The sequence below is a fragment of the Heloderma suspectum genome, chromosome 11 (assembly GCF_057233095.1).
Source record: "Heloderma suspectum isolate Gila_16-S chromosome 11, 16-S_ref, whole genome shotgun sequence".
Classification (NCBI taxonomy): Eukaryota; Metazoa; Chordata; class Lepidosauria; order Squamata; family Helodermatidae; genus Heloderma; species Heloderma suspectum.
The window spans coordinates 25,882,146-25,895,569 of NC_139468.1; the positions used below are offsets into that span (position 1 = coordinate 25,882,146).

A 13,424-nucleotide genomic window follows, 5' to 3' on the forward strand; every position below is an offset into this window, starting at 1 on the left:
ACCTGGGGACCCCTGGAGGGCCAGACTGGGATCCCAGGAGGTTGAGGTTTTCCCCTGCTGTACAAGGGCGGAAACCCCATTGAAGACAGTGGGACATACTTCTGAGTAAATATGTATAGGTTTCTGCTGCAAGATCTCTCTGAACCATTCAGATCAAACCCCACCTATTTTGAATTACCCTCCTAAAACTTCCCATTTCTCCAATTCGACTTTCTTTAAAAAAAAAAAAAAAAAGACACAACTAAACTGGAGACGATGGAGTGGAGTAGGAAGCCAGAAGAAAACATGGTTGTAAAAATGTTTAAAGCTGTAACATTTTAATTTAAAAAAAAAAAATCTATAAAAATTTATAAACTGGATGTGCAACTGGTAGTCACTGGTTTCGTTTTTAGAGGGTTGTGAAAAGATTAAAAGATCAGATAATTCAAGTCTACAGAATGCTCAGCCCTAAACTAAAGCTCCATCTGTACCACCCATTCCCTGGGGAACAAGGCATACAGTACAAAGGAGGGGGTGTTGTTATTTCAGTATTTAGAGACTGACAGGACATCTGAGAAACAGCGTTTTAATAGATGAAATAAATACTCCAGTACATGCAAGATTTAAAAAAAAACCAAAAAAACGGACACTGAAAAAATAATTAAAAAACCCCAAATCACTTTTTTGTTATAGCGTAATTTCCCCCACCCCCTGTTTTAACACACTCACAGTAGCTTTCCCCCCAGTTTGGAACGCCAATCCAACCTCTACTCCCTTTTCCACTTGAGACAGCAAAATGCACTTCTAGCCTAACACTTGATTCAAAAAGTAATCATACAAAACAAACAAACAAACAAAAAGGTAGCTACATCCATCATTATAGTTTTGTTTCTTTCAGACTGTATGAAAACTGAGGTAACTTTTTTTTCTCTTCCTACACAACTGAACAGTAAAATTTAGAAGGGAAATCCTGGAAGACCAAGCCCCCCACCCCCCGTTTTAAAACCGCACCCAGCGCGATTAAGGATCTCTCTCCCTCTCTCTTTTTTAAACCTCTCCCAGTTCCCTCCCCATCTATAAAACCTTTAAACTGTTGTTGTAATCATTTATTTGTAGGCCTTAACGAAAGAGTGACGAAATGGAAGTGTATCAACTTTGATGCAGCCTTGTAAATAAGCCCCCAAAAGTTACTAGCCTGCAAAAGAGTTTACTATCCTGATGTGCGCCAGCGAAGAAGGGACAGAAAGTTAAATTTCTGTTAGGAACAGAGGAAGTGGCGGGGGGGGGGGCTGCCACTTCCCTCCTCTAGCAAGCCACCTGGTTTCTATGGTGGACACAGAGATGGACCAGAGCACTTCAACTGTTCTTGGCCAGCTTGCTTGCTCAACTGTGTGGAATCCAAGGGGCTCACCGCATCCAATTCCTAGTTGCCTATGGTGCCCAGGCTAGTGCTTAATTGCAAGGCTCCTTTAATTGTTTTCTTTAAAATCCCTCTGCCCACTCCCCCAAATACCAGCCATTCCATGTGGATTATTTTGACGTAGGTTAAAAGGCGTAGTTCTGCTGCCTCACCACGCCCCTCCCGCAAAATAAAATTAAAATAATCAAAGGATTGGGCTCATCTACACAAATTCTTTGGTATACACAAAACACGGGGCAGGAGAGGAGACCTAGTACGTTTCTGTTAGCAGTGACCATGCTATCTAAACTAGTGGGGGGGAAAGGGAGATCTAATTCACAGAATTTGAGTTCGCTGGCGGTAAAGTCCGGGGCGATGATCTTTCTCTTAGTGCCTGAGATAACAGGTTGCAACCATCAGAGACAGCACAAGCAGAGTTCCTCAACCTTTCCCTGTATTCAGTCATCTTGGAGCTACTTTCGGTGTGTTGGGCTATATCCCTGAGGCATTGGGTGAGGAGCACGCACGCCGAGACCACGCTCATGGCGCCTCCCAAAATGGCAGTCTGCACGGCTTTGCCCTCTGGATTGACAGTGGCCGCTTTGCCCAAAAACTGAGGCTCAGTGGCAAAGCCCACCAGCGCGCAGACAGACTGCACCAAAGGCCCGCTGAACAAGACGCAGCGGTTGCGCGTCAGCTCGCTGGGCGAAGTCTTGACCTCCTTGACGCAGGCCAAGAGGGCCGAGGCACTGGTGCTCATGCACTTGACACTGAGCTTGAACTGCTCCTTGGCAAACTTATCCTTGGATTTCTCACTGGCCAGGACGCAGGCGTCCGTTAGGAATTTCAGATTCTTGGACATGTTTTGGGAGACCTCTAGTAGGAGCTGAGGACTCATGTCGGCCAAAGGGGTGGCCTTCAAGACCCCACACGCGTGCTCCACCTCGTGCTTACAGCGGGTCACCTTGTAGCGATCCACCAAGCCAGGTGAAGCCGGCTGAGCCCCCGGGATCTCCACCGCGGCCAGGTAAGCGGCGTGGGCGGAACACTCCGTCAAGGAGACCACCAGGTCCCCCATCTCCACCAAGATGTCCCCCACTTCAGCGAAGCGTCCCATGTTGAGCTGGCTTTGGACATCGTGGGTCAAGATAGATAAACCTTTGGTCCGGGCAATGATGGTGTCCCTGCACTTCTCGAAGGACTCCCCGAAGACGGACAGGCTCTCCGCATTGAGCGGCCGGCTCTCACTGGACAGCAGGAGCAAATCCGCCACCAGCTGCATCTTGATCTTGCAGTGGTCGCAGACGGAGACGAGCTTCTTCCTCGGCAACGTGCCACTGCTGCTGCCGGGGCTGGACGACTCGCTAGTGGACTTGCCAGAGCCGCCGCTAGCCATAGCGCCGGGGGGGCACGTGCATGCCTCTCGGGACCCCGCTGCCGCCGCCACTCCCACTCCGGCTACTGGCCGAGGAGTCCCCGCTGAGCCCGGCCGGATCGCCCTGCCTTTTCCGCACCATCATTCCATTAATCTCCCCGAGTAAAAAATAAAGTCTGGGTGCACCGGCGGGACAGAGGAGGGAGCCGGCGAAAGGGCAGCCAAATCCAAACCGAGCACGGGGGCACCGGCGTGGGCCGCTCCTCTTTCGCGGCAGAACGATGCGAAGCCGGCTACGGTCCGACACAAGGGAGCTCTCCTGGCCTGTCGATGATGATGGAGGCTGCCGCAGGCTCTCGGGAACATCTCATCCTCGATTCCTTACCGGCACGATCCACACGCCGGTCGGCGCTTCCGTGAGCAGACAGTCCACGGATGGTTCTTTGGAGAAACGGTAGGGAAGAAACCAAATTACGTTTTCGCCGTTGCAATAATAATAATAACAACGATGAAGTGTCCTGCCGAATAAATTAAACAGAGGCAGGCTTTTAATTTAGGAGAAAGAGCGGGACAAAAAAATACACACGGTGAAAAGAGAGAGGCCACGATCCTGTTACCGTTTCGCTCCTTTGCAAGCCGAGCTGTCCGCGCGGCCCGGAAGGAGGCGAGCCAGCGCCATCGGCTCCTTTAAAAGCTCCCGAGGAGGCAGGCAGGAGGCATCTCTCGCTCGCTCTCTTCCTCTCCCCGCTGCTATCAGGAAGAACAGCAGAGGGTGTGGTCCGGCCAAGCTCCGGCTGGGGAGGCTGGCCGCGCGCAGGAGGAGGAGGGCGCCTTCGATTTGCTGGGATCGCCACGGGGGGAAGAGGTGGGGAGGGACCGGGGAGGGGGGGCTGTTTTTACGCACCTCACCTCCGGAGCAAAGGAGGACACCGCGGGCCGAGAAAGGCGAGGCGTGGAGGGCGGCGGCGGGGCGCTCCCTCCGCGATCCGGCCGCGGGAGAAGGCCGGCGGGCAGGCTCCTCCGGGCGGCCGCGTTGCGCGCTGCTCCCTTGCTCCCCTCTCGCCCCGATCGCGCCGCCCGGCTGGCTTCCCCGTCTCCGGGAAGGTGCCTCTCCGGCGGCGGCTCCCCCAGGGCGCGGGCGCATCCGATCGGCGCGGGCGAGCGCAACTTCAGGCTCTCCCGGCGGGCGAGGCGGCGGGCGGGCGAGGCGGCTGCAGCGCGTCGCCTCCGTTGCGGCAAACGACTCCCAGCCGGCCTCTCTCCGCCTCCCCTGCCATATTTCCCTCTTCCACCACCCCCCTCCGAAGGGGAAAAAAAAAAAGGCTGAATCACCAACTTCGGCGGGGTGGAGACGGAAAGGAAGAAAGGGTCGAGCGCGCTGCCTCCCCGCCCGGCCCCCCTCTCCACCGCCCAACTTTGCAGGATGGGAAAGTCCCGGGAGAAGCGGCCGCCTCTGCGGGGGCTCTACCACCTAGCTGCCTGCCTGGCCGGGCTGCTGCATGGCTGGGAAAGGCGGGCGCCCGAGCGAGCGCGCCTGCCTTTTCCCTTCTTGGCTGCGGCCCCCGCCTCCCTCCCGTGGCCTTCGCCGTAACCTCGCTTCGAGCCTATCGCGATCCGCGGGGCGGCCTGTCGCCGCCCTCCGTTTTGAACGCTGCCTTCCCCGTGGCTCCTCTGCTCCACGCCCGCCGCTGGTCCGAGGCTCCTCCCCGGGAAGAAAGGGGGCGGGAAGGAAAGTGGAGGCGGAGGAGAGGAGGAGGAACCGGTCACTAGCGGCGCCTTTGCTTACGGCCGCCGGTTTGAATCCGCCTCCCGCGCACGGATGCCGCCCCGCCTTTGGTTCTCCTCGGCGCAATCCAGGCTGGCTGCCGTTTGCACGCGGCAGTGTTTTTGCCCATGTCCTGCCCGATCGGGGGACGGAGGGACGGAGAGGCATGACTTTCAGTGTGTGCCTGCCAGCTTTGCCCTTTTTTTTTCTTGGTTTTGTTTTCATTTTTACTCTAGCAGGACCCCGATCTAGAGAAGGACGGGGGGGGGGGGGCTTTTAAGATCCAGATCGGGGCCCCTGTGGCTACTTTGGAATAAAAATGGAGGGGGGGGGGGAGACGTTGCTGCTGGACACACATTGAAAGCCATGTCTGTTTTGGCCATTAACCGTGTGTAGACTCCGAAGTAACACCCCCATAGATATTTTTTTAAAAATATTATGATTATTGCTATTATTATTATTATTTATCCCAAGTAAGTATGGTTAGGATTGCAGCTTTAGCCACTCCGTGGAAGGCTGCCAAAATCACCGAGATCTGTTGATGTGCAAAATGGGTGATGCTAGGAACTTAGGGGAGAGCATTTTAATACAAACAGTATTTTGTTTTGTTTCTCCCCCTCCCACCTTAATGGTGGGGCGGGGGGACAACAACAATACCTACCTAATGAGGTCAGCCTGTGGGCATTGCAACCTGATTTGATTGTGGTTTTCTTGTTGGCCGATTAGGCAAGAACATGCTCTCGCTCTCTCTTTAATCACTGTCCTGCTTTTAATTGTTGGAAGCTTTCCTGGTTTCATGAAGAAATGGCCTACATAAAATGATCAGAACAATGCATATTAAAAACTGGGAATGAAACCCCCACAATTTAAGAAGTCGTGGCCCCATCAAGCCCCTTGGGAGATGCAAAATGTGCTTAATTGTTTTAGCGTGAGACCTGCATCCAAACCTTGCAGTGTGGAGCCAGCCAGCAATGCCCTTTTCCAGGGTACTCTATTCCAGGAGCTGGGAACCTCAGGCTCGTGGGCCAAATCTGGCCCTCGGGGTTCCCCAGATTGCCATGCACCCTTTTTCAGGCCACACCCCTTTTTCCTGATCATTTGACGGCTTTCCAACTTTTGCACTGGTTCCCCCCTCCCCCATTCTAAAAGGCTGAAATGCCTCTCTTAAGGCTTAGTTACTATATGCTGATATTTTTGGTATGTTGGCACAGCCCCTAGTGCCTTTGCCTACACCCATCACTGGAATGTGGCCCCTGAGAGCTTCTCTGAAATGGAATTCTGTCTTCCCGCTGAAAGAGATTCAACACCCCTGCTCTATTCCATCACTGTCCCACCCCAGTCAGTTAGCATTGCATGGCAGCTAAGCACGCCGAGTCCTTATTGGACTGTGTCTTCACACACACACACACACACACACACAGAGTTCTCCTTTTTCTGAAACATTGTGTTGTAGTCTCCAAAATGTAGGGTTCACCCAAGCCCGCCGACACCTCCCTCTTCTATGTGGATTGCACCCTTTGGGCTACATAAAGATCAGCACTGTATATATCTGATCTGATAAAGATCAGCACTTGGAGAATGGGTTTGCTGTAAGCATGCTGGATGAAGGTGCCTTCCATCGAATCAGATGGTTGATCCATCAAGTCCAATATTGTCTAGTATGGGTGGCATCAGCTTTCCTGGAAATTAAGCCGAGGGACTTTCCAGCTCCTACTAGCTGAGATTGTTTTAATGGGAGATGCCAGGTACTGAAACTGCAACATCCAAGGAATATACTCTTTATCGTTGAGCTTCAGCCAAATAATTATTTATTTAAGAACATCAGAAGAGCCCTGCTGGATCAGACCAAAGATCCATCTAGTCCAGCATTCTGGTCACACAGTGGCCAACCAGCCACCTACAGGAAACCCACAAACAGGACATAAGTGCAACAGCACCATCCTGCCCATGTTCCCCAGCAACTGGTGTACATAAGCTCACTGCCTCTGGTACTGGAGGTAGCACATAGCCATCAGGACTAGTAGCCATTGATAGCCTTGTCCTCCAGGAATTCATCTAACCCCGTTTTAAAGCCTTCCAAGTTGGAGGCCATCACTATGTCTTGTGGTAGCGAGTTCCATAGTTTAACTCCGCGCTGCGTGAAGAAGTCCTTTTTTCTGTCCTGAATCTTCCACCAATCAGCTTCATGGGGTGACCCCTTCGGGTTCTAGTATTTTGAGAGAGGGAGAAAAATGTCTCCCTACCCACATTCTCCACACCATGCATAATTTTGTACACCTCTATCATGTCTCCCCTTACCCTCCTTTTTTTCCAAGCTAAACAATCCCAGCTGTTGTAACCTCCTGTAGGGGAGATGCTCCAGCCCCTTGATCATTGTAGTTGATAATTTATTAGTAATATTTATATACTGCTTAATAAAACCTGTAAGTGGTCCACATATAAATATTAAAAATCACATGTAAATACACTGTTAAAAACAATTTTATCTAACAATAAAATTCACGTTTCAAATGCACTATTAAAAACATCTCCAACTACAATAGCAATACAAAACAATATAAGGAACAGTAAAATGGAGCAGCGTATAATTACAAGGAATGATGGGAGTTGCACTCCAAAATATCTGGAGGGAACCAAGTTGGACAAGGCTGAGCTATTCCCTCACATGTATATGATATATACTTGTATATATACATATATTCCCAAGAGCCACTTTGAGCTTCCTGAGAGGCAGCCATGTGAGTCTGTTGCAGCAAAAGCAGTCTTGTGACACCTTAAAGCCACCTTCCCCAACCTGGTGCCATCCAGATCTTTTAGACTTCAACTCCTATCAGCCCCAGCCAGTATAGTCAATGGTCAGGAATAATAGGAGTTGTAGTTCAAAACATCTGGAAGGCACCACATTGGGGAAGGCTGCCTTAAAGATTAATTTATGCCAGATTTATTCTGGCACAAGCTTTCATGGACGCTGTCCACTTCATCAGATGCAGTTTTGAACTTCCTGACAAAGGAAAGCCAGGGTATAAATTCTGCAAATTAAATAAGCTCTGATTGCAAATCTTAAGGCATGGTTTCATTTGAATGGAGGAGGTGATCAAGAGCAGCAGGGCGACTTGAAAGTTACAGCGAGCAAATCTATGAGACTGGAGAATCCAAACAATGCATCCGTCAAACTTCACTTAAAGCATTTCAATACACCCCAGAAGGCATCCAAAGCACTGCTGGGTGCGGGACATAAAACTTTGGTTAGACAGTGCAACTCAGGAAGGGTGGGAGTCAGCTTATTTTGTGCTTGAGTACTGTGGTCTCCTTTGATGTGAACAAAACAGGCCTCAAGGGAGGGTCTCAAATTCCTGTTTGTGCTGTCAACTCATTTTTATCAATCTGTTACTCAAGAGTGCCCAGCCATGCACTTCTCTTTTTCAAACCAGGATGACATAGTGGTTAAAAGCATCCAGAAATTCTGGTTTGGGTCCTGAATTTGGTGTGTAAAATGAAGAGGGAATGAACTAGTAATCACGGTTCGGAAACTGCGGCTAGGGCAGAATTCCGCAGCCGGGTTGTTGACTAGGACTAGGTGATGTAAACATATAAGCCCAGCCTTGGCTTGCCTGTGCTGGTTGCCAATTTCTTCTGGTCCAAATTCAAAGGGCTGGTTTTAGCCTATAAAGCCCTACATGGTTTGGGACCCAAATACTTCAAGGACTCCTACCCAGTCCCTGAGGTTGGCTTCAGAGGTCTTTCTATGTGTGCCTCCGGGAGAAGTTTGGGTTGTGTCAGGTCAGGAACAAGCCTTTTCTGCAATAGCCCTGAGTTTATGGACTGCTGTTCCCAAAGAAGCTTGCCTGGCGCCAACACACCAGGCAACAGTGTACTTATTTCCCCAGGCATTTGGATGTTAGTTATGGCCCAATTGTTTTATTTTTTATTTCATTTCTATTCCTCCCAATAACCAAAGCTCTCTGGGTAGTTTACAATAATTGTTGTGGGCTGCTTTTGTGCTGCTCATTCTAGGCTGGGGTAGGTGGGAGAGATTTTGTGTATTTCATAGAATCATAGAGTTGGAAGGGGCCTACAAGACCATCGAGTCCAACCCCCTGCTCAATGCGGGAAGGTGGATGAACACTTTTCATACTGCATTGTTTTTAGATTATGTTTTTATGGTATTTATTTTTGTTTGTATTTTGTGATTACTATGGTCAATATTGATTTTGGGGTCCCCTCCCCATTATATTGCTGACTGCAGCCAGGAAATCAGAAGATGTTTACTCCTTGGGAGGAGAGCAATGACAAATCTTGATAAAATAGTTAAGAGCAGAGACATCACACTGACAACAAAGGTCCACATAGTTAAAGCAATGGTACTCCCCATAGTAACCTATGGCTGCGAGAGCTGGACCATAAGGAAGGCTGAGCGAAGGAAGATAGATGCTTTTGAACTGTGGTGCTGGAGGAAAATTCTGAGAGTGCCTCGGACTGCAAAAAGATCAAACCAGCCCATACGCCAGGAAATAAAGCCAGACTGCTCACTTGAGGGAAGGATATGAAAGGCAAAACTGAAGTACTTTGGCCACATAATGAGAAGACAGGATACCCTGGAGAAGATGCTGATGCTAGGGAAAGTGGAAGGCAAAAGGAAGAGGGGCCGACCAAGGGCAAGGTGGATGGATGATATTCTGGAGGTGACAGACTCGACCTTGGGGGAGCTGGGGGTGGCGACAGCCAACAGGAAGCTCTGGCGTGGGCTGGTCCATGAAGTCACGAAGAGTCGGAAGCAACTGAACGAATAAACAACAACAACCCCATTATATTAATCATGGATTTCTGTATATTGTTTGTAAGTCGCTTTGGGACTGCTTTTTGTGATGGGAAGCAACACATGAATTTAATAAATAAAGGATCATCGTCCTTGCACAGAGCACTGGCAAAGAGGTTGCATCCAGACTTAGTTATACTTAGAGTAGACCCCCTGAAATAAATGGGACTTAAGTTAGTCATGCCTAAGTCTGAATCCAACCCAATATGCATATTTATTTTCTTTAAACACACACACACACACACCCTCTACAATGATTTCCATTATATTTTGGAAGTAGCTAAGACAATATTTTGAAATGCAAGCTGTCAAAATGCTACCTCCATTCTGTCGGCAAGATCATGCATGTCTACGGGCAGCCCAATCAAAGCATAAAAGGTACCCAGTTGAAGACTGAAAGTAGACTTTATTAGGGTTGCCCTGGGGTTCAGATTTTAAAATTTTATTTTGAAGGTGTTTTACCAATAAAAATTCTCAGAGCTGTGTACAATAAAATACACATGAAATATATGAAGAACTATAACAATAGAACAGAAGCAGCAAATAAGAAAAAGCCATACGATTCAACATAAGAGAAAACCATAATCAAGGTGACTTATGTTACATGGTGGAACATCCTGCCAAATAAGGTCTCCCCCTGGCACTGAAAAGACATCAGAGTTGGTTCCGGCCGAATCACTCCAGGAAGGGCATTCTACAGATGGGGCGCCAGCCACAAACAGTAGTCTCTGGTTAGCAACTGCCTAACTTCAGATGGCAAGGGGACACAGAAGGCCTCAAATAACGACCCAAGGATTTGGGCAGGATTGTGTAGTAGATGGTGACTAGTCTTTCATGGACCCGGCTTCCAAACTTGGCTTCTGGCCCTGAGGTTCTGCACCCCTGCATTAAGGGAACAATCGGCCCATCAGGCTGCTTTGTAGGTTTTACTTCAAGGTACCCGCTTGTGCTCCTCTGCCTGGCCCCATGTATAACCTACAGTTTGGGGCCGTATGTAGATAAGCCCAACAGGTGCATTCAAAGAACAGTGTTCAGTTGGGACAATCGCTATGATGCGACTCTGTCCCACTCCACCTCAGTTGTCATATGATAAAATTGCCTTATGAAAATGGTCTTGAGCAGTAGGATTTCAAGTTAACTGCTTTCTGAAAATGGGATTTGAGGATGTGGTCACTTGTAATTTTTGACCTGTTCTACCATGCTTTGTATCCAAGTACTCTGTGTAATCTGCTTTGTAAGATGGGGTTGCTCATGTCCCAAGTCAAGTAAGGGGAGACCCACTAGCAGGCGGTACTCACTAGGGGTGTACAAAATACCCCGTTCTGGTTCGGGTGTCTGCAGGGTAAGGGGAGGCGATCCGTCCCTCCCCCGGAATCCTCCCTGGCCGGCTCCACTCCACGGCGAGTCCATGGAGCCGCCGGCTGAGCCTGTCCGCAGCCGGACTTCCGTCCACTGCTGGGCTGCGGACGCAAATGGCATCCGGCGTAGCCAACGCCATTTGCGTCCCTGCTGTTGTCGGTGATAGGCTACGTAAATATTTACGTAGCCTATCATGGCAAAGAGCAGGGACACAAAAAGCGTCTGCAGTCCGGGGCAGTCCATTTGCGTCTGCAGTCCGGGGCAGTCGATGGATGGCAGCAGACGGACCCGGGCCGGCCGGCAGCAGGTAGGGTCCATCCGGGGAGAATTTCGGGAGGGGGGGAGTACTCCATTCTGCCACAGAATCCGGCCTCATTGGAGTCCGTGGCGGATTGCTCCGCCATCTCTACTACTCACAACCAGAGCAGCTGAGGATGGCAAAAGTGTTCGTTCCCCACCATGTGCCTCTTTAGAAACACAGGAGGAAGCTGCCTTATACCAAGTCAGAGTATTTGTCCATCTAGCTGTGTTGTCTGTCTGAACTGGCAGCAGCTCTCTCAGGTTTCAAATAGAACTGCATGCAAATGGCCTCTCAAAATTCTCCACTGCTTGTAAGCAGAGAAGGGGGGGGGGTCACTGAATTTCTCCAGGGGGACGATAAATTCTCAACACTTTCTCACAGGTAGGGCTCACCATTGGCAGGGGTTGTAGCACAGCTTCCTTCTTTTTTTGTAAGGGTTTTTTTTGGAGGGGGGATGCTGCCACTTGAAGTGGCAGCATCAACTGTGTTGGCAGGCTGGCCCCCATTTTGCATCCACCACAATACAGTTGTGAGGGGGACAGTGTTGCATCCAGCTCCAGGGAAGAGGTGGAGCTAGTGCTGTGCCTAAATCTGTCCCCCAATTTCCTGAAAAATGCCTTCCCCTCAGGAAAGAGGCTTCTATTATTCTGCCTCATTCTCGGGGTGTTTTATAATTCATTTTTGTGGAGTTTTTGAGCTTACCTAATCACTGTAAGGTGGCTGAGGGCACTGTTCATGTGTTTTCTTTCTGCTACACATCTCTTTACTGTTCTGCAGCCTCCCAGGCTGCCCACGCTTCCTGCTCTGAAAAAGCCCTATAGGAGGAATTACCTCATGGTGTCTTCCCTTGGGCTTTAAGCCAAAGAGGTTACAGGCTGCTGGGGATACGTGGGAAGCCAAAGAGGTTACAGGATGCTGGAGATACATGGGAAGCCAAAGAGGCAGCTGGGGATATGATTGCACAATGAAAGACAGGACACTTGCACACATTCCTCAGACAGACTTGATGGTCTTATAGGCCCCTTCCAACCCTACTGTTCTAAGATTCTATGACCTCCGAAGTAAGGTAAGAACAAGAAACCCAACCCATAAAAATTTCTCCAAAATTTTCACCAACATTGATTTTTTTTTTTTCTTGAAAGCAATATCTTGTCTATCAAATTGAATGAAAATGGTCAAAAACTATTTGGGAGAAATTTTTGGCACAGCACTAGTTTCAGACAGGTACTTACCCCGACCTGTGTTTTTGTAAACTGTCCTGGAAACTATTCTGAAGAAAATGTGAAAATCAACAAATATTTGGAGTTGCTAGGGATTAGGGTGATCATCTGCTCTACTTTACAGTGTATAGTCCTCTGTTTGAAAGCATCCTCTATCTGAAGGGCTATCAGAGGACAGTCCTCTGTTTGAAGGATTGTTTAAACCAGACTTTGGCTAAAGACAAAGAACCCCAAGACGTCAGGAAAGCAGAGCCTTGAAGTTGCCAATCAACTGTGCACGCATGGACAGCAGACACACAGATCACTTGGGGTGGTATCCAATGTTAGTCCTATGTAGAGTAGACCCATTGAAATAAATGAGACGTGTTAGTCACAACTAACTTAACTCCCATTCATTTCAGTGGGTCTACTCTATGTAGGACTAACATTGGATACTATCCTTCGATCACAGTCTTCCCCACCACAGTGGATTGTATTATATTTCTGTTTAAATTATAGTGGTTATTTCTAAATTGGCATCCATGCATATAAATCAGCATATGGACATTTTATGCAGCGTTGTGTCTTTTTTTTGTTTTTTGGATGATGCATTTCCTCTTGATTTAGTGCATGTGGACACTCTACCATGATTGAACCCGAGACCTTCTGAATGCAAGGTGTACGCTCAACCGCTAAGGGAGAGCCGTTCTCCCATAGGAGTGAATGGTTGCCATTCACTCCTATGGGAAAGGTAAGGTAAAAGTGCTGTGTTTGTGGGTCCAAGTCAGAAAGAACACTGTGGCATTGATAGCAAAATACCTCCTCTATCCCGATGCTATAGTATTGCAAAAGGATAGCAAAATCAAGAAACTGCTAGGTATGAAGGTGATTGTCAGCCCAACCCTATGCTTGTTTAAAAAAAGGTAAAGGTGTCCCCAACCAGTCGTGTCCGACTCTAGGGTGCGGTGCTCATCCCCGTTTCTAAGCCGAAGAGCCAGCGCTGTCCGAAGATGCTTCCGTGGCCATGTGGCCAGCATGGCTGAACACCGAGGTGCACGGAACGCTGTTACCTTTCCCGCCGAGGCGGTACCTATTTATCTACTTGCAATTTCTTGCTTTCGAACTGCTAGGTTGGCAGGAGCTGGGACTGAAGACGGGAGCTCACTCCGTCACGCAGCACTCGGGTCTCGAACCGCTGACCTGCAGACCTTCCAGTCTGCAGTTCAGTGTC

General features: G+C 49.1%; 1 protein-coding gene across 10 annotated transcripts; it reads right to left on the minus strand.

Moving 5' to 3' along the window:
- Positions 1-551: 551 nt before the first annotated feature.
- On the minus strand, positions 552-4,477 carry TLNRD1 (talin rod domain containing 1). Of its 10 annotated transcripts, none has more exons than XM_084817261.1 (2): positions 3,663-4,477; positions 552-3,194 (listed from the first exon to the last, which is right to left on the minus strand). In XM_084817261.1, exon 2 carries the CDS (start codon positions 2,772-2,774, stop codon positions 1,710-1,712), a length of 1,065 nt encoding a protein of 354 aa, XP_084673387.1. In that variant the 5' UTR covers positions 2,775-3,194; positions 3,663-4,477; the 3' UTR covers positions 552-1,709. The 10 variants fall into 10 exon arrangements, with proteins under 10 accessions (XP_084673387.1, XP_084673386.1, XP_084673382.1 ...); XM_084817260.1 differs by having other exon boundaries at positions 552-3,271; XM_084817256.1 differs by having other exon boundaries at positions 552-3,503.
- Between the last annotated feature and the right edge of the window lie 8,947 nt (positions 4,478-13,424).

Bases quoted from the DNA above. Each gene is read 5' to 3' on its own strand.
- TLNRD1 (XM_084817261.1), bottom strand. From the start codon at position 2,774: ATGGCTAGCGGCGGCTCTGGCAAGTCCACTAGCGAGTCGTCCAGCCCC.